Source organism: Spermophilus citellus, assembly GCF_964194105.1.
Source record: "Spermophilus citellus genome assembly, chromosome: 1".
NCBI lineage: Eukaryota > Metazoa > Chordata > Mammalia > Rodentia > Sciuridae > Spermophilus > Spermophilus citellus.
Genome location: NC_138182.1, coordinates 135,514,197 through 135,536,093, shown reverse-complemented (window position 1 = coordinate 135,536,093; position 21,897 = coordinate 135,514,197). Strand labels below are relative to the sequence as shown.

Below are 21,897 nucleotides of genomic sequence, written 5' to 3'. Positions count from 1 at the left end.
TCGGATGTGAAATGATATAATGTTTAGTCTCTACCAAGCAAGAAATTCATGTTTTGCTCTTTAACCACATCAAAATGGCATTGGGTTGAGTGATAACAAAAATATAAAACATGAAAATAAAAAATTTTATTGGGAGTGAAAATGTTATGTACAGTCAGAATAGGGTTGATGAAATGTATTACATTAACAACCTTTGTTTAAGAAACAAATGCAGGTTTATTAAAGGAAGAAGTTGGAAGCTTAAAACAGTTTTCTATACACAATTTCCAACCAGTTTAAGTAACAAGACCTCAATTTACACAAATTATACAGATCACTGAGGGAAAAGTGTACTGATTTGTGGCAATTATCCATCATCAACTCACTTTGTGCCTTCTAGATCTGTCTTTTACCATGATCCCATCTCTGGTGGTCCTGATCCCATTCCAAAAGGTCTTTGCTATCTATAATTGGGCATTTGCCCATAGCAGGGGTTAATAAGTAGGGGCTTTGTGTATTGTGGATTAAATAAATTCCATATGCTTTTGAGTAAACTCATGGTTTTCAAGACAGCTGTTTGAACCAAATCTGGAACCATTGCCCCTTCATAGGAGTGTTTAAGTTACATGTACACATGTGTAAACAGTTTTGAAATAATATAAGTATGTGCACATCTTTATTAATACAATATCAAGTCTCATGCAAGATAATGGGATTCTGTACAATTCTAAAAGCCATTAAACAAAAATAAATATCTGTATGTGGTATGAAAAATAATCTTAAATGAACAATATTCATTATACTTATTTCTATCATCCAAACAGAAAACATCCATCAAGAACAATTTTATCTATGTTTATTTAATTATAACAAAAATACAACAATGCATACCAAATGGAAAAAAATATATTTTAAAATGATGATAAAAATGTTTAGGGACAGCAATGACTAAATATAGCTGAAAGAATTACCCAGGTGCCATTAAAACACATTTGCAACTTATAATTGGTTATTGGTGTAAATTAGTAACTGAGTCCCAATTTACTTCTAAAAGTTATCAAAATATTTTCAAAATGTTACATAAAAACTGACAATATAAGTATTATATAAACACCAAACAAAAATTATTTAAGAATATATATGTATCCTGAGATAAAATGCAAATCACACTTCTTATGCCAGATATATACTACCTTTCTCCTCACACACAATTGTGAGGTTTCTGTATTTTGTACATGCCAACATAAAGTAATGATAACATGTTGGTGCAAATTTCAGCCATAAAAGTAATCTGCTTCATATTTTAAATATTCCTACGATGAAACATCAGGACTCCAGTTTCATTAATCAACATTTTATGAAGACATGAATAGAATTTGGTTTTGACTCCTCGAATCATGGCTGAAAACTCTCAGCAAAGGATTCTAGGCTTTTTTTCTCACACCAACTGACCCAGAGTATATTTTAAGAAATGTTTATTTTCTTTGCATATTTGTTTTAAAATTATAAATTCCTGAGCACTTTTTCTTCTTCCTCCTCATCGCTGTCAGTCACGTTGACTTGCTGGATACTAGAGGGAGTTGAGGTGGGAGCTGTGAAGACGTTCTCCAAAGCCCCAATGTCCAGCTGGGGCATGGGATTTAAGTATTCTTCCCCACTGTGGCTGTGGCTGTTATAGTAAGAGGTCCCATCCAAGCTCTCACAACCCCGAGAATCTTCATTGTGTGTGCGCTCATCTGGGTAGTCTCTGAAAGGGTAGTCTCTATTTAAAGCTGAAAACATAGCCTCGTGTTTTTGGTACCTGTCTTCATAATAACCAAGGCATTCTGGCATTGAGCTTGGAAAATTCCCATAGCCAAAGGGAGGCCGACTGTAAGGACATGTGCTGTGGCAGAAACATACAAAAAAGGAATTAGATTAGATCTTGCCCGAATCTTTCCTTGCATACCAACTAATTGAGAAAGTTAACTGCATTCTCTTTGGGGCCTGGAAAGTTCCCAAGATCCTTTATGAAACCATTTCATATATTCATTTGCTCTTTCCCCACTGCCCAAGTCCCTACTCAAAATAAATAGCAAAGGAAGTCTGCAACTAGAATAACCACCAGTATTTATTTATTACTTGCCCCTGCCTTCTTACCTTTTGCTGACTTTGATAAAGAAAATTTGCTTATCCTGGCCTCTTAGGGTATTTCACATTATGAAAGGCTTTGGAAATGCAGGTACATGTTTTGTCAAGCTAACAAATGACATGGTAAATAATTCAACAATTGTTCTTACTGGTGTTTGAAAGAAAGCTCATGGTGGGTAGAAAATATATAAGTTAAAAGGGTTGAAATCAAGAGCTCCTAAACACTGAATTCCTGGAACAGAAGATGACAATTTTATTTTTTAATTAACATTCAATAACAGAGTAAATTAAAAACACTCTTACTATCACACACCATATACCATCAAGATTTAGAACTGAAATTTAACTGTGATCTTTAAGGTCTTTTGCAAACATTTTTTGGAAAAGAAGAATGTGGGGGAAAAAAGACTTTTGCAAACCAAATAATTCTGCCATTCAAAATCATTTGCCAGTTTTTAAAAAAGTATTATTATCTCCTTCAAAAGTCAAGAACAGGAATAACAGGAAGAAGTATAGAAAAGGTCTACCACCGTGGGCTCGTGGACTCCATCTAGTGACAAATAATTTAAACATAATAACTATATGCATTAGGCAAAACCTATGATGAGTTGGGTATTTCATTTTATGACCCCACGTTTGAAAGAAAGAAAGAAAAGAGAAGCCAGTCAGTCAATTTTGTTTACTTTTAAGAATATAAATATGAACTGACATATTAGAATACTATCTCAAACTATGAAACTAATTCCCACTTCCAAATCTTCAAATGCTAGGTTCCTTGTTCATGTTAAATATCACAAATGTGAGGCAAAGCTCCCCAAATTTTCAGCTTTCCATTCCTACTGCCACATCTTAGTTCCGGCTTTTTAAATGTAATACGTGTGCCCTGAATGCAATACGTGTGCCCTCAATTTAAAAGGTCTGTTATGAGAAACAAGAGGATATGTATTAGTACTAAATACACTATCCTTCTAGCTACTATGATTTTGTTCACGCAACTTCCCAGCTACAGGTCTCTTGGTCCATTGTGTTTTATAGGTTCTCCAGAAGGAATATTAAATCTACCTGCTCCACAAAGTCCTCACTTCAGGTAGAAATAATTCACCCTGTAACTATCTTTTTCAAGATTCAGTGTAAGCAAGACACTATGCAAGGCCTGAAGGAGAAATTTTTTTAACGACCTAATATCTCCATATATACTAGGTGTGCTAAAGTTTGTAATGCCATCATTACGATGACTATATTGGTGCAGCAAAGACAGGTTAGTGTCATACTCAGAGAATGAAAAATTCAATTAAGACAAAGGTAATCCCAGATTACATGGATGAAAATAAATGACAATAAGAGCATTGTGATGGTAGTGGGGAAAGCATCAGTGAAAATGATTAGAATAATATTTTCTAGGCATTGGCTAAGGATTTTATGTTGTCTCAATTATTCCTCAGAACAATCCTATTAGATAGATACTATAAATATCTCTTCAGTGGAGGAAACTGAGCCTTAAAAGAGGTTAATATTACACAAACTCATAATTAGTAAGTGGCAGAACAGTACAGGGCACTCTGACTCCAGAGCTTGTTTTCTTAAATACCATGCCACACTATCTGGGCACTAGTTCTAGTTGTGCCACATACAAACCTGGTAAACTTAAGTAGCTCTTCAATCATCTGAGACTTGGGTCCTTAATAAAATAGCGATAACATTGCCTGTTCTGTCAATTAAAAGGTCTGTTATGAGAAACAAGAGGATATGTATAAGTACTTTGGAAACTGGAAATACTATTTCAATGTGTGATTGGTAAGTCTCACAGGAAGTTATATTTAATAATGTGCTCATAAACACACATAAATGTACATTTTACTTTTACTTTCAAAGAGAACAAAAACAAAGCTAGGAAAAAATGTAAATAAAGATGGTTATCAATGGGGTAAAGAAGAAAGGAGAGAGGAGACAGGGATAGAAGCTAGATCTTTGTAAACATACAACTTGAATTATGGTTTGGACTTTGAAACCACATGAATATTACATCATTTTTAAATGAACTTATTTTTTTAAAAGTCAGTCACTAACCAGGCAAAGTGGTACACCTGTATTCCCAGTGACTTGGGAGACTGAGGCAGGAGGATCACAAATTTGAGGCCAGCATAGTAATTTAGAAAGTCCCTCACCAACTTAGTTAAGACCCTATTCCAAAATAGAATAAAAAGGACTGGGAAAGTACCTTAGTCACTGTAAAGCACCCTAGATTCAATCCCTAGTAATTTAAATCTAGTATTTTTATTGTACCTTGCTGGTATCATATATCATAAAGATAAAATGAATCACAAATGAATCTTAAACTGTACTGAAGAATTTTATTGTTAGTGATATTGCTGATTTGAAACTATTGCTATCATTTTAAAATTATGCTCAGGAAAAAACATGTTTAGTACGATAAAGCAAATAATTATGTAATTATTATTGGAAATTAAAATTTTTAACTTGACTGAAAAGATACTATCTCATAAAAATCAAAGAAATCAAAACTCTGCAATATTGTATTTATTTGGGAAGTAGCAATAAACTTGTAATTTTTTCTCATTCAAAAATATACATATTCAAATAATTTCCACTGACAAGGCCTACATACTTTGTTAATTCAATAGTAGTGAGCATCCCATACTAATTTCACTAAAAGGAACTAGGGCTTCTGGGGAAAATGGCTGGTTCCAGGTCTCAAATAGATAACCATTAGATGAATGTGGAACACACTGTGCCAAAGAGCTAAAATCTTTGATAGACATATAAATGGTATATGAAAAAAATGCTCAGCATCACTAGTCATCAGGAAATATAAATCCAAACCACAATGTGATTATCATCTCCCTTAAGTTAGAATGACTATCATATCAAAAAGTTAAAAAGTAACAAATTCTGGCAAGGATTCTGTACACTGTTAGTGGTAATATAAATTAGTTTCACCATTATGGAAAACAGTATGGAGATTCTTCAAAAAACTAAAACTATAAATACCATATGATCCAGCAATTCCACTACTGGGTATATATATTGAATCATTATACCAAAAAGATATTTTCACTCTCATATTTATTGCACTATTCATAATAGCCAAAATAAAGAGTCAACCAGTTGCCCTCCAGTGGATGAATGGATAAAGAAAATATGGTATTATCTATATAACAGAATATTATTCAGTCACATAAAGAATGAAAGCCTGTCATTTGCAGGAATTTGAAGTCATGATGTTGAGCAAAATACATCAGACATGGAAAGACGAGTATCAAATGTTCTCAACTCATTTGTGGAAACTAAAAAGTTGATCTTGTAGAAGAATAGAATGGAATAGGGGTCACTAGAGAATGAGACAGGCAGGTTGAGGATATTTTATCCAAAATGCTTGGGACCAGAAATGTTTTTGATTTCAGAGTTTTTTTTGGATTTTTTCATAGTTACAGAGACAATACCAATTGAGCATCTCTAATCCCAAAACCTGAAATCTGAAATGTTCCCAAATCTGAAACTTTTTGAGCACTGATAAGACACATGAAGTTTTGGACTTTGGAGCATTATGGATTTTGGAATTAGGGATTTCAACCTGTATTGATGTATTTGTAGATGAAATTATATGTCTGTGATTTGCTTTAAAATATTTAAGATCTCTTCCTTCAAAAAAGTCATAGGAAATAGGATAAATGAGAAAAGCAAAAATGTTAATTGTTGAAACTAGGTGATGGGTTCATGGAGATTCTACTATTGAAGGAGAGAATATTTTTAATGACCTAATATCTCGATATGTACTAGATGTGCTAAAGTTTGTAATGCCAGCATCACGACATATTGGTGCAGAAATGAAAGGTTAGTGTCATACTCAGAGAACGAAAAATTCAATTAAGACAATGCTAATCCCAGATTACATGAATGAAAATAAATGACAATAAAAGCATTGTGTTAGTAGTGGGGAAAGCATCATTGAAAATGATTAGAATAATATTTTCTAGGCATTGGCTAAAGATTTTATGTTGTTTTCAATTATTCCTCAAACTACTATTCTGTTTTACAAATGAAATTTTCTATAAAAACTGATAAATAAAATATACCATTCATGAGGAATTGAAAGCAAGTTTTCCCTCTATTACTGAAGGAAACAAGAGTTTCTTCTAGTCTTTAGCACATTCTATCAAGGATTCAACCTTCGTGCTTACTGCCCTGGAAAAAAACCCTCTACTGTGGCTTACTGTGGCTGGCATTGTAGGTAGTCTTTAGTCCCAGTAGAGGGGCTAAAGACATTAGGACTTACTCTTGGTGTTATAAATTCTATAGATTTTAGCAAATGTATAACGGCATAAATCTACCATTAAAGTGTCATACAGACACTGATTCACCACCCTGAAAATCTTCTGTGCTCTGCTTTTCTCCTTTGAGAATGCCCAGGAACTAGAGTAAGACACATGCAAAATGACAATTCATGGATCTGTACATTCCTTCTTCCACTCGCATTAACCTCAAGTGCTCAACTATAGATTGAATGTACTGTGTTGTTTAAATTCATTCCAAATTAAAATGCATGATCCATGGAATAAAGTCACTGGGTTGGCAAGCAATTCAGGGAACAAAATCAACAACTTTGAAACTTGGTGAGTTGCTATATATAGTCCATTGAATATGTACCATGAGTAAGTGCTAGATGTAGCTCCAACTATGAAAATAACAAAGTATAGTATGTTAAAGATCTATGCTTCTAAAACCCTCCTTAAACATAATCTATAAATAGAAATGCAAATAACTATGGATTGCAAAGGACCTGACATGAAACAAGGATGCTGTGGCAGGCTGAATAAAAGTCCCCCAAAGACACCCCTGGAACCTGTGAGTACATAACCTTAATAACAAAAAGGACTCTGCTCATAAACCAGGGATTTTGAGATGGAAAGATTATCCCAGATTATCCAGGTAAGGCTCCATGTAACCAGGAGCATCAGAATGAGAAGAGATGTGACAATAGAAGCAGAGGTTAGAGTGATTTCAGGACAGAACCAGGAGTAAAGGGTACACAGGTGGTATGTAGAAGCTGAAAAGAGAAGGAAACTTTCTCCCCTAGAGACTCTGAGAAAAGTACAGCCCTGCCCCCATTTTTTTTAGCCCACCTAGTGGATTGAATAGTGTCCCCCCAAATTCATATTTACCCTGAATCTCAGAATGTGACCTTATTTGGAAATAGGATATTTTCAGATACAATTAAATTGAGATTATACTTGGTTAGGGTAGAACTAATTCCAATGACTGGTGTCCTTATAAAGAGAAGATAACACACAGAGACATACATACACACACAGAAAAGAGGCCAGGTGATGATAAAGAAAGAGATTAGAATGATGCAAACAGAAAGTAAAGGGGAGCCACCAGAAGTTGGGAAGAGGCTTGGAAGAATTCTTCCCCAGAATCTTTGGAGGTAGATGGCCCTGTTGACAACTTAATTTTAGACTTCTGTCCTCCAGAACTGTGAAAGAATAATTATTATTTCTTTAAGTCACTAAGTTTGTGGTAATTTGTTATGTTAGCCCTAAGAATCTAATGCAGCCCAGAAGCACATTTCAGACTTCTGACTTCCAGAAATTTATATTGTTTAAGCCACTATGTTTGTAATAATTTGCTGTAGCAGCAATAGTAAAATAACTCTAGTTCAACTAAAATTTCAGCTTGATATCAATCCTAAAATTAACTATATCTAATTTACAGTCTGAATTGCTTAAAATGATAATTTCCATTCAGTAACCACAGCTGCTCTTTATTTCTTCCATCTATTCATATGGTTTCTGTAATGACAAGTGTTTGAGTATACAATTCTCTTTGATATATATACCTAGATGTAGACTCATTGCTAATTCTATATTTAGTATTTTTGAGAAACTACCATTTTTCTAAAATGTCTATACCATTTTTCATTCCTACAGGCAATATATAAGCCTTTCAGTTCTCCACACAGTCATCCAAAATGTTTTTAAAAATTTTTTTAAATATTTTTAAAAATTCCAGCCATATTAATGGTGTGACATGGTAAATCATTGTCCTTTTGATTTGCTCTTCCCTAATGACTAATTCTGAAAGTCTTTTTTTTTTTTTTTTTTTTTTTTTGGTACTGGGAATTGAACCCAGGGCACTTAACCCCTTAGTCACATCCTTAGCTGGTTTTATATTTTATTTAGAAACAGGGTCTTGTTAAGTTGTTGAGGCTGGTTTTGAACTTGGAATCCTCTTGCCTCAGCCTTCTGAGCCACTAGGGCCACTGAATATCTTTACATGTACTTTTTGGCCATAAGGATAGCTTCTCTGAAGAAATGTCTATTCATATTTTCTGCACACTTTTTTTCATTCTTTTTATTTAGTTGTGAGTTCTTTGTATATTCTGGATAAAAGTCCCTTATTATGCATGATTTGCAAATATTTTTATTCTGTAGGTTATCTATTTACTTTCTGATAGTATCTTTTGATGCAAAAATGTTTTTAATTTTGAAAAAGTCCGGTTATCTATTTTTCTTTTGTTGCTTGTATTTCTAATATCTATAAAACCATTCTCAAATCCAAGGTCAAAAAGTTTCTTCAATTCACTCAATTTTTTATGTAGTGTGAGGTAAGAATCCAACTTCATTCTCTTGCATGTGGATATCCAGTTGTTGAAGACATTATTCTTTCCCCATTAAATGGTCTTGGCACCCCTGTTGAAAATCAATTGACCACAGATATATGTATTTATTTCTATACCTCTCAATTCTATTCAATTGATCTAAATATATCTCTATCCTTATGCCAGTACCATAGTTTTAAAAAAATATGGTATACATTTTTTAAAAATATACTTTATCTCTTAGAAAAATTTTAGGTGCATGACAAAATGGAGCAGAAGTACAGGTATCTCCCATATAATCCACCCCCCACACACACACAATGGACAACATCCTCTCTATTAGCATATCCCATATAAAAGTGGAACATTTATTAAAACTGAAGAACCTGCATCGACACATCATTATCACCCAATGTTCACAGTTGACATTAGGACTTATTCTTGGTGTTATAAATTCTATAGATTTTAGCAAATGTATAATGGCATAAATCTACCATTAAATTGTCATACAGAAGTTTCACCACCCTGAAAATCTTCTGTGCTCAGCTGATGCATCCCTTGCTTACAAGGAACCTTGGCAATTCTTCTATCATGTCCGAGGTTTTATCTTTTCCAGAAGGTAACATAGTTGGAATCTTACACTATGTAGTCTTTTCATATTGGCTTCTTTCACTTAGCAAGATTCATTTAAGTTTCCTCCATGTCTTTTCATGGCTTAATAGTTCTTTTTTTCTAGCACTGAATAATATTCATTGTTTGGGTGTCCCACAGTTTATCCATTCACCTACTGAAGGACATTCTCAATTGCTTCCAAGTTTTGGAAATTATGAATAAAGCCTCTGTAAACATCCATATACAGGTTTTTGAGTGGACACAAAATTCAATTTCTTTGGGTAAATACCAAGCAACACAATTACTGGATCATGTTTAGTTTTGTAAGAAACTGCCAATCTGTTTTCCAAAGTAGCTGTGTCATTTTGCATTTCCATCAACAATAAATGAGAGTTCTTGTTGCTCCACATACTCATCCAGCAATGTTTTGTGTTTAACATTCAAATATGTGTAGTGGTATCTTGCTGTTTTAATTTGCAATTCCCTAAAGATGTGATATTTCTCATTGTTTCCTTCAAAATAGCTTCCTTAGTGAGATGTTTATTCAGGTCTTTTGTTCATTTTTTAATTATAAGCTTCTTGTTTTCTTATTGTTGAATCTTCAGAGTTTTGGGTGCATTTTGGATAAGTTGTTTTATCAGGTATGTCTTTTGCAAATATTTTAAACCAGTGTGTGGCTTATCTTCTCATTCTCTTGTGCCACATCAAAATAGATATTGTTTTACAGTAAGTTTTGAGATCAGGACTTATGAGTCCTTCAAAGCTTTGCTCTTTTCAAGACTGTTCTGGCTATCTTAAGTTCAGTTAAAATTTCACATGAATTTTAAGATATTTTCCACTTCTGGAAAAAAAATTAGGATTTTTAGAGGGATTGCAATAACTCTGTAAATTGCTTTGGAATCTTTACAATATTAAATCTTCCAATCCACAAACACAGATGTCTTTCAATTTATCTATATCTTCTCTAATTTCCTTTAGCAACATTTTGCAGTTTTCGGTTTACAATTCTTATGTCTCCTTGATTAAATTTATTCCTATTTTATTCTTTTTGATGCTTTTATAAATGAAATTGCTTTCCTAATTTTCACTATTATGCCCTGAAATTACTTCATTTGTTTATTAACTCTAATGTCTTTTTTGTGAACTCTTAAGATTAATTTTCTACATACAGAATTACATCAATGAGAATTGAGGTAGTTTTACTTCCTTTTCATTGTGGAATCTTTTTATTATTTTTTTCTTCTTGCCTAATTGATCTAGATTGAACTTCCAATGTTCAATAGAAGTAATGACATCCTTTTCTTATTCCTGACCTTACAGGGAAAGTTTTCCATCCTTCATTATTGAGTATGATGTTAGTTGTGTATTTTTGATAAATTTCTTTATTATATTGAGGAAATTCCTTTCTCTTCCTAGTTTGATGAGTAAGTTTTGAAATTAGGAATTAATTTTTCTCAATAAAAGTATATTAGGTTTTGTAAAATACTTTTCTAAAATCAGTTGAGATGATATGTAGTTTCACTACTAATCAACTTTCAGAGACTGAACCATGCTTTCATTCCTGGAATAAATCCTGCATGCTATTGCTTATATGCTGCTACATCAATCTTCTAGTTTGTGTTTGTTTGTGGCATTGGGGATTGAATCCAAAGCTTAACACATGCTAGACAAGCACTCAGTCATTGAGCTACATTCCCAGTCAATTTTATTTTTTATTTTGAGACAGGGTCTCACTAAATTGCTGAAGTTGAACTTCAACTTGTGGTCTTCCTGCCTCAGCCTCCCAAGAAGCTAGGATTAGGTATATGTCACTATGACTGGCTGCTAGTATTTTGTTGAATATATTTTGTATCTACATTCATAAAGTATATGTAATTTTATTTTCCCTGGATGTCTGCCTTTAGTAATAGGGTAACATGACCTTAAAAGTGTTCCCCTCTCTCCTATATTGTAGAAGAGTTTGTGAAGGGCTGGTGTTAATACCTCTTTCAGTGTCTGGTAGAGTTCACCAGTGATGCTATCTGGTCCACAGCTTTTCTTTGGGGGGAGGTTTTAAATTATTGATTATAACCTATAGTTTTGTTTAGATTTTTCTTTCTTCTTGAGTCATTTTTGGTAATTTGTGTATTTCTAAGAATTTTTCCACTTCATCTAGGTTATCTAATTTATAGAGTACAATTGTATACAGTATACTCTAATAATCATTGTTAATTCTGTAAGGATGATAGTAATATCCCCAATATCATTTCTGATTTTAGTGATTTATCTTTTTTTTCATAGTGTAGCTACACGTTTTTCAATTTTATTGATTGGTTTTCTACTATTTTATCTATATGTATTTTTTTTAATTATTTTATTGTTGGTTGTTCAAAACATTACATAGTTCTTATTATACCATATTTCACAGATTGATTCAAGTGGGTTATGAACTCCCATTTTTACCCCGTCTATATGTATTTTGATATCTACTTTCTCTCTTGTACTTTAGCTTTGGTCTGCTGTTCTTTTTACAGCTTTTAAAATGTAAAGTTGAGTTTTTGATTTGAGATTTTTCTTTTTAAATGTAGACCATCCATTAAGGCTATAAATTTAAATCTGACCACTGCTTTCAATACAGAAACACATATGTTTTAGTATGTTGGATTTTCATTTTCTTTCATCACAAAGTATTTGTCTCTTGTTTCTTTTTCTTTCTTCGTGTGTGTGTGTGTGTGTGTGTGTGTGTGTGTGTGTGTTTGGTCCAAGGGATTAAAACCAAGGGTGCTTTACCAATGAGCTAAATAAATTTCCCAGTTCTTTTTATTTTTTATTTTTGAGACAGGGGCTCACTAAGTTACAAAGGCTGGCCTCAGACATATGATCATCCTGATTCAACCTTCCCAGTTATTTGAATCACAGGTGTGAGCTACCACACATGACTCAAAATATTTTTCTTATTTCTTTTATAACGTCTTCTTTGACCCACTGGTTGTTTAAAAGTGTGTTAATGCCCATATATTTGTGACTTTTTCAGTTTTCCTTCTATTATTTTTTAATATCATTCCATTATAGAAAAGACACCTTATATAATTTCATATTTTTAAAATTTATTGAGACATTTTTGTGATCTAAAACTGATCTGCTTTAGAATGTTCCCTGTACATGTGAGAAGTCTGTATATAATTGTTAGGTAGAATGGGTGTTTATGTGCATCTTAGGTCTAGCTGGTTTATAGTGTTTTCAGTCCTTTATTTCCTTATTGATCTCCATTACTGGATATATTTTAGATCATCTATCTATTACAGTGGGGAAGTCTTGTAGTTATGCCTATTTCTTCCCTCAATTCTTTCAATTTTTGCTTCTTATATTTTTGGGTCCTGTTGTGTGTGTGTGTGTGTGTGTGTGTGTGTGTGTGTGTATAATTGCTTTATTAATGTTTTGATGCTTAGGCCAATATGCAACATCCTTGTGTTAGTAAGCTCCTCATTGCCATCCAAAACACCTGACAACTTATAAGAGGGAAAGTCTATATTGGCTGACAGTTTCAGAGGTTCAGTCCATGGTGGGCCAACTCCACTGCCTCTGAGCCTAACGTGAGGCAGAACAGCATGATAGAAGGGCATGGAGGAAGGAAACTGTTCACATCATGGCAGACAGGAAGGAGAAAGGGTGGAACGGGAAGGGCCTGCAGAGAAGGTGAATCCTTCCAGAGCATGCCCCCAGAGACCTACCTCTTCCAGCCCACACCCCACCTGCTTACAGTTATCACTCAGTTAGTCCATTCGAACTAGAATGTACTGATTATAGTACTCACGATCTAATCATTTCACCTCTGAATATTCCTGTATTAACTCAAGAGCTTTTGGGGGCACCTTATATCATAACCATAATAGTCCCTGTTTCTTGTAATAATTTTTTACTTACAATCTACTTTGTCTGATATTATAGCCACCCTACCTCTCTTTTAGTTATTGTGTGAGTCAGCTTTCCATTGCTATACAAACACCTGAAATAAATCAACTTATAAAGAGGAAAGGTTTATTTCAGCCTGCCATTTCAGAAGTTTCAGTCCATGGTTGATGGGCACTGTTGCTTTTGGTTTGTAATGACACAGTACATCATGGTTGGAGCTTGTGGTGTGTGGCAGATAGAGAAGGCCTGTTCACCTCATAGCAGCCAAAAATCAAAGAAAGATGGGTACAAGCCAGAATCCCAATATCCCCTTCAAGGGGCATGATCCCAACCACAACTTTCTTGCTCTAGGTCTCAACTCCTAAAAATTGGACCACCTCCTAAGAGCACCCCAGGCTGGGTTCCAAGTCTTCAACACACAGGCTTTTCAAGACCTTCAAGATCCAAACAGTAGCAGTTACTATTTACACACAATACCTTTTCCAATTTCACTTTACACCTATTTATAGCCTACTTCAAAACTAGCCTCTTGCAGATAAGCTACAGCTTAACATTTTTGTGATCTCTTTCTCATTCTGTTGATCTCTTTCTTTTAATTGGAGATTTAAATTCATTTACACTTAGAGTTATTACTGATAAGGAAAGCCTTACTGTTTTGCTATTTGTTTTCTATATATCTTACATCTTTTTTTGTTCCTTAATTCCTCTATTATTGCCTTATTTTTTGTTTAAAGGATTTTTCTCATATATCATTTTGATTCCCTCATTTCCTTTTCATACATTTTAAACTATTTTCTTAATGGTTACCATGGAGATTTCAATTAAACATTTTCAATTTAAATCTAGTTTTAATTGACACAAACTTTAGTAGCATACAAAAATCTCTGCTCATATGTGGTTTTACCCTCTTTATGTTATTATTCTCATTAATTACTTCTTTAAACATTTTGTGCCTATTAACACAAATTCTAATAATTATTTTATACATTGTCCTTTTAAATAATTTGGGGAACAAAGAGTTATTACCAAAAATATAATGTCATTTACATCTACCTCTATATGATCTTTACCAGTGTTCTCCATTTCTTTATAAGGTTTTTATACACTTTCTCAAGTCATTTCATGCCAACCAAAAGTACTCTCTCTAGGATTTACTGTAGGAGCTAGGCAAGGTACTACATGGCTATAATCCCCGCTACTCAGGAGGCTGATATAAGGCAATTGTGAGGTTCAAGGCAACATAGCAAGACTCTATCTCAAAATATTATAGGGCAGTTCTTCTAGTGGCAAACTTTCCCAACTTTTATCCAGGAATATAAGTTTCTTTCTCATTTTTGAAGGATTGTTTTGCTATAAAATTCTTAGTTGCTATTTTTTAAATGTCTTCCTTTCAAATTTAGGTGTTATCAATAGGGTAGTATTAAGAGGTGAGGCCTTCAGGAAATTATTAACCATATATGGGCTTCTCCCTCATGAATGGGATTAGGAGCCCTTATAAAGGGACTTGAGTTGGTTCTTCTTGCCATTTTTCCTTACAAAATGTAAGGACACAGCAAGAAGACCTCACCAGGTACTGGCACCATGATCATGGGTCTTCCCAGTTACTAGAACTGAGGTAATTTTCTGTGCTTCATAAATTACCGATCTTGGGTATTCTGTTATAACAGTACAAACTGGATAAGGCGTTGTTTGATTCTTTCTCCTTTCTGGCTTGCATGGTTTCTGAGGAGAACTTTACTGTTGACCTTTTTGAAAATTCCCTGTACATCATGAGGCACTTCTGTCTTGTGGCTTTTCAAATTCTCTTTTTATCTCTTCTGTCTTTGGTATCTTGATTTTATGTATATTGGTGTAGATTTCTTTAGATTATCTAACTTGTTTTTTGTTCATTTGAACTTCTTGTATCTATGGTGTGTTAAGTTAGCTTTTTGTAGCTGTGACCAAAATACTTGATGAGGACAACATAAAGAAGGGAAAGTATATTTTGGCTCAGTTCAGAAATTTGGTCTATGGTGATCCAGCTTCACTGCTCTGGGCCTTAGATGAGGCAGAACATCATGGCAAAAGGGCATGGAGGGGGCAAGCTGCTCACAGACATTCAGAACAGAGAGAGAAGGAGAAGGAGGTAAAGAGTAGAATTCTTCCAGGGCATGCCCCCAGTGACCCACCTCCCCCAGCAACACCCCACCTACCTACAGTGATCACCCAGTTGATCCATTCAGCTAGGATGGGTTATAGGTTATAGCTCTCATGATCCCATAATTTCAGCTCTGAACATTTCTGCATTAAAACAGAAGCTTTGGGGGGACATTCTTACATCCAAACCATAGCATGTAGATTCACATCTTTCCTCAAATTTTTCGAAGTTTTGGGGCCATTATTTCTTTAAACATTCTTTCAGTACCTTCCTCTACTTTTGGTACACTTAATAATATACTAAAGGTACCTTAGGTTATATTCACTTTTTTCATTTTTTTTCTATTTCCTAAAATGGATATTTTCAATTGACCTATATTCAGTTTCACTGGTTCTTTCCTCTGCCTTCTCAAATATGCTTCAGAACCCTTCTAATGAATACCTTTTTTCTTTCTGGTAGTGCTGGGGACAGAACCCAAGACCTCACACATGCTAGGCAAGTTCCTACTACTGAGCTGCACCCAGCCCTAAGGAATTTGTCATTTCTGTTATCTTAATTTTATATTTTACTCCATTTTATTTCCACCTCTTCATTCATATTATCTGTTTGGTAAAACATCCTTCTTATTTTCTTTAGTTCTTTCTTTTTAATCATTTTATTATTGATGCATTATAGTTTTACATAATGGTGAGATTTGTTGCTACATACACACACACACACAATATAACAATATAACTTGGCCAATATCATTCCCAAGTATTTCCTTTTTCTCTCCCTTCCTCCTCCCCCTTTTGTCCATGGAGCATATTTAAGACTATTGATTTATATAAGTCCAATGTTTTGTTTTCTTAGGAAAATCAAAGAGTTGCTGTTTTGTTTTCCTGTAAATGTCATACTTTCCTTTGATATCTTCTGATTTTTAAAAAAACTGCACATTTTTAATAGTATGTTCATTTGTTAACATGCATATTATGAATACTGAAACAAAATTTTCCTCCACCCACAATTTGCTGATGGTATTTGTTTTGGGGTAGTAGATGGTTGGTGACTTTTCTGTGGGCGGTACTAGGGACTGAACTCAGAGACACTCAACCACTGAGCCACATCCCCAGCTCTATTTTGTATTTTATTTAAAGACAGGGTCTCACTGAGTTGCTTAGGGCCTTGCTAAGTCGCTGAAGCTGGCTTTGAACTCTTGATCCTCCTGCCTCAGCCTCCCAAGCTCCTGGGATTACAGGCATGCGCCACCTGGTGGTTGGTAACTTTTCAAAACGTATTTTTTGGCAATCATGATCATTGAAGTGTTTGTTCTCTTGGCTTAGTGTTCAGCTGCTGATGTGACAGAAATTTCCTTAATTACCTAGACACAAAAGCAAAACAAAAATATTCCCCTTGATCTTTGGAGAATGTATCTGGGTTCAGGCATTGCTTCAATTCTTAGCCAGGGTTTGGGATTGTGGCTCAGTGGTAGAGCGTTTGCCTAGCATGTGTGAGGCACTGGGTTTAATTCTCAGCACTGAAAATAATAAATAAAATAAAGAACTATTGACAACTTAAAAAAAATTCTTAGGCCATTTTCAACTCTGACTTAGCCTTCACTTCCTGCTTAAACAGAGCCTAATAATTGACCAGAAGTGGAATTTCAGGGTCTTTTCAGATAATTTCTGAGCATGTATATAGCTCTGGGCATGAGGGGAGCATTTTGGATTCCCTGCTATATGTGGGTGCTTCACAAATTCTCCCATGTATCTCCTTTTGCAGTCTCTTCTAAGCTTCTTATCTGTCTGCCACTTGCTTTGTCTGTTGTTCCTTTCTCTAGGCAACAGCAAATAATCAATACCTTTAAATATTTTCTACCATCACTCTGGGAAACAACTCCAGCCCTGACAGAGTTCTGAGGAGATACAGGTAAAACAAAGACAAGTCTCTAAGCCATTCCTCAAAGAGCAGACTGATACGCCAAAATGCACAATCAAAGTTCTTTTGAGAATGAGGTCTACATAGCCTTCGCTAACAGCAACAAGCTTCAAGAGGAAACTGGGCCATGCTGAGCAGGAAAGTAGAGAATTGTAGGTGGATAAACAAAATGCCAGAACCCCCTCTTGCCAAAATTTAAAAGCTTTATCCTTCATTAAGCATTTCCTACAGTTGTTCTGTTTTTGATTAAACTCCAGAGTTCAAAAAAAGTTGATCCTGTTCTTACCAGCTTGTTACTTTGTTAGAAAGATTGCTGGAGTTCCCTTATTCTACAATTCTCAATGACATCCTTCCTCAGCAGAGTTTTGTAGTTTTCAGAGTATAAGTTTCACACTTCTTCTGTTAAATTCACTTCTAAGATTTTTCCATTATTTTGATGCTATTATAAAAGAAGTTGGTTTCTCAATTTCATTTTCTGTTTTTTCATTGCTTTTATGTAGAAATGCAATTGATTTTTGCATATTGGTATTATATTCTATAAACTTACTTTTTTACTAAAATAATAGTTTTTTTTGTAAATTCCTTTAGATTCTGTCTCAGATCACATCATTTATAAATACAGATTTATAAAATTTCTTCTTTTACAATCTAAATGCCTTTTATATATTTTTCAAGTCTAAATTGTCCTGGGATAAACCTCTAATAAAATGATGGATAGAAGTGACAGAAATAGACAACTTTGTCTTGTCCCTGATTTTAGAAAGTATTTAGTCTTTCACTACTAAATATGTTAGCTATGGCTTTTTTGTAAATGTTCTTTGTCTAATTTTCCTTTATTCTTAGTCTGTTAGAACACTTCATGTTCAACAAAACTGAATTTTGTCAAATGCTTATTTTTTGTCTATTGAGATGACCGTGTGATTTTTGTTCTTATTTTATTGATGTGATATAATACAATAATTGATTTACAAATGTAAAGCCAACACCCTGTATTACTGAGATAAGTCTAACTTGGTTATGATATATCATCCTTTAAATATGCTGTTGGATTCAGTTTGCTATTTTTTGAGGATGTTTGTGTTCATACTCATAAGAAATATTGGCCAATAATTTATTTTTCTTGTGTCTGGTTTTGTTATCAGGACATTACTTGTCTTCGATTTTTTGGAAGAGTTTGAATTTAAAGAACATCTCCTATAGAGAGCATATAATTGGGTCTTGATTTTTTTTTAATCCAAGACAACAATATCTACCTTTAACCCATTCATATTTAATGACATTATTGATATAGTTAGATTTAGATTTTTTCTTTTGTGTGTGTGTGTGTGTAGTGCTGGGACCTTGACATGCATATGCTCAACCACAGAGCCATATTCCCAGCCCTTATAGTTAGGTCCATATCTGCCATTTTTAATTTTTTGTTTTCTACTTATCTCATGGTTTCCGTTTAGTCTTCTATTGGTTACTTAATGCTTTATTCTGCTTTAAATGAATACTTACTAGTATAGCATTTTAGTTCCTTTAACAATTTTTTCACAATTATTTTTAGTTATTTTCTTAGTAGTTGGCTCTATGACTTGTCATATCTATCTGAACTGAGCAGAATCTATTTTGGACCTATATTAATAATTCCAGTAAAATATAGAAATGTTGCTCTGTTTCCTTCTCCACTTTATGTGCTCTTATTGATACAAAACCATATCAATGTATGTTACAAATCCAATAATATATTGAAATAATTATTACTTTATATAATTGTAGGTCCATCAAATAAACTGAGAAAAGATAAGAAGTATATGTTTATAGAGTATGCTCATTAATATTCTTATTTACCATTTATAGTTCTCTTCATTTATTTCTGTGGTTTAAAATTATCCTCTGGCATGTTCTTACTCCAAAACAACTTTGATTCTGTTCATTATTTTGCACTGTTATTCTCGACTAAATAACATTTCCGTATGTTACAGAATCCCTTCCCCCAAACAATAATTACATGTTGTTTTATGTAATTACTTTTAAAATCAATTAAAAGTCAGAGAAAAATAAATATACAATTTGTTTCTCTAATTACATGATTACTTTTACTGGTATTCTTTGTTTTCTTGTTTGGATTCCAGTTACTATTAGCCATCACTTAGCTTCAGCCTAAAGAATTTCCTTTAATATTTCTTTTGCAATGCAAATTTAATAGCAATAGATTATCTCCATTTTTTGATGAACTAAGAATGTCTTTATTTTTCCTTCATTTTTGAAAGATAGCTTCAGTGAATATAAGATTTTTGATAGAAAGGTCTTTCCCACACTTTGAAATATGAATTGTGACCTCCACTGTAGTGAGTTGTTAATTTTATTGGGGTTACTTTGTGTATGATTATTTTGTGTGTGTGTGTGTGTCACTAGAGATTGAACCCAGGGGTGTACTATTGCCAAGCTACATCCCAAGCACTTTTTAATATTACTTTTTTTGACAAGGTCTTGCTATGTTTTTGAGGCTGACTTCAAAATTTCAATTCTCCTGCCTCAGTCTCTTGAGAAACTATGATTCCAGGTCTGTACCTCTGGACCCAACTGGTAATGATGTATTTTTCTCTAGCTGCTTTTAAGATTTCCTTTGTCTTTGTCTTCTAGCATTTCACTATGATATATTTAGGTATAATCTCTTTGCATTTAACTACTTAGAGTTCAGTAAGCTTCTTGAATATGTAGGATGTTTGGAAAGTTTTCAGCCTTTTTATCTTCAAAATAGTTTTTATGCTTCTTTCTCTCGGGTATTCCTATTATGTATAATTTATTGTGTTTAATAGTGGCTCCATTCTGAAGTGGTGGTTCTGAGGCTCTGCTAATTTTCTTCAGTCTTTTTTCTCTCTGTTCTTCAGATTGCATAATATCTATCAGTCTACTTTCAAATTTAATTCTACCAGTTGAATTCTACCCTTAATCTCCTCTCTATTGGATTTTTCATTTTGGCTACTGTTCAGATCAACTACAGAATTTCTATTTGCTTCTTCTTTACAATTTCTGTATCCTTGTAAATATTCTCTATTTGCTGAAACATCATCATCATCATCATTTTCTTTGTCTTTTAGCATGATTTCCTTTAGCTATTTGAACATGTTTATAATGGCCTTGAAATCTTTATCAAATCCAATACTGAAACCACTCAAAAGCAGTTCCTGTTGCCCTCCACACACACTTTAAATGGGTCACATTTTCTAGTTTCTTTGTATGTCTTTTTTTTTTTTTATTGAAAACTGTATCTTTTTTGCCAAGTGGGGTGATTCAGAAAGCTGAAACAGGAGATCACAAGTTTGAGGTCACCCTGGGTAACTGAGACACTATCTCAAAAACAGAAAAAAAAAAGTATGTGTGTGTGTGTGGGGGGTGATGTAGCTCAGAGGTATAGCACCATTGGATTCAATCCCAAGTTAAAAAAAAAAAAACTACAAATTTTGGGTAATATATTGTGACAACTCTGAATAATGAGTCCTACTCCCTTCTCTGGAGGGCTTGATTCATTAGTTTCCTATCTCTAATGGAGTCACTGCCCTTCATTTCCTGATGTTCAACATCTTGAAAACCATATCTTCATATATTTTGTGTAGTTTTTGTATTGTTTCAGAGAGAGGTGTACCCAATTCGTATTTCTGCAATTCAACTGGAACAGAGGTCTTATTTAATGATTTGACATATTGATTTTGTTTCTTTCTGGTTTTCAGTTATCTCAAATTCTTGGGCTACTAAGATCTACAAATAATTAATCCTTTTACAATATTCTGACAATTTTCCCCTTTGAAAGCTCCAAATGACCTGAATGATGCAAGTGTTTTGATAAAGCAGTGTCCAGGTAATTGCCAGCCCAGATCTAATTTCTCAACTTAGACATTTCTATATCAAGTGGATAGGGTGATTTTAGATTCTATATGTGTGAAAGACACCTTGGGGTTTTGACTTCTAGTGGAAATCACATAGAACCCTGAGTAAAAACAAGTTTCTCAGGGCTGGAATTGTGGCTCAGTGACTTGAGTGCCTGCCTTGTACATGTGAGGCCCTTGGTTCAATCCTCAGCATCACATAAAAAAAAAAAATAAAAATAAAAAATAAAAATAATGCCCTCATTTGCTATTCCCTCTTTCAAGACTTAAACCTTTCTTAAAAAAAAAGTTTCTCTTTGTACTTTATCTGAGTCAACAATAAAAATATTCTATTTTTTTTTAATCAAGGTTGAAAGCCCTTCTAGGGTTCTGGCTTATGAAGACGTTTAGTACTTAACCCTGCCTTGAACAGATTCAATACTGCACCTCTTCTTACTCAAGTAGTAAAATCCAAGTTTATAAAAACTTAGATAAATTATGAATTTGAAAACATTTCCAGGACTACTATAAAGAGTTTTTAGCTTATTGGTCACTTTGGCTCATGGAGACTTCTTTTCCTTTCGATGGGTTCACCTAGGCATTAAATTGCTCATATTTAAATTCAATGTTAAGTACAACAGAAGGAATTGCATGGAAAATTTATCATATTTGGGGACCATAAATTTCCTTCTCCCATAAAAATTCAGGTAAAAATTTATATATGTATGTGTATGTCCATTATTACAGGGAGAGTCTAAAAT

General features: G+C 33.8%; 1 protein-coding gene across 2 annotated transcripts in view; it reads right to left on the bottom strand.

The window, feature by feature from the left end:
• Positions 1 to 1,389: 1,389 nt before the first annotated feature.
• The window catches only part of SOX30 (SRY-box transcription factor 30), a 43,353-nt gene continuing 22,845 nt past the window's right edge, over positions 1,390 to 21,897 (bottom strand). The window contains exon 5 of one of the 2 annotated variants that reach the window (XM_081296452.1): positions 1,390 to 1,864. In XM_081296452.1, coding sequence (XP_081152578.1) covers positions 1,483 to 1,864 — 382 coding nt within the window. In that variant the 3' untranslated portion in view covers positions 1,390 to 1,482. The remainder of the gene's footprint in view (positions 1,865 to 21,897) is intronic. The other variant, XM_081296453.1, reaches the window with a different exon arrangement.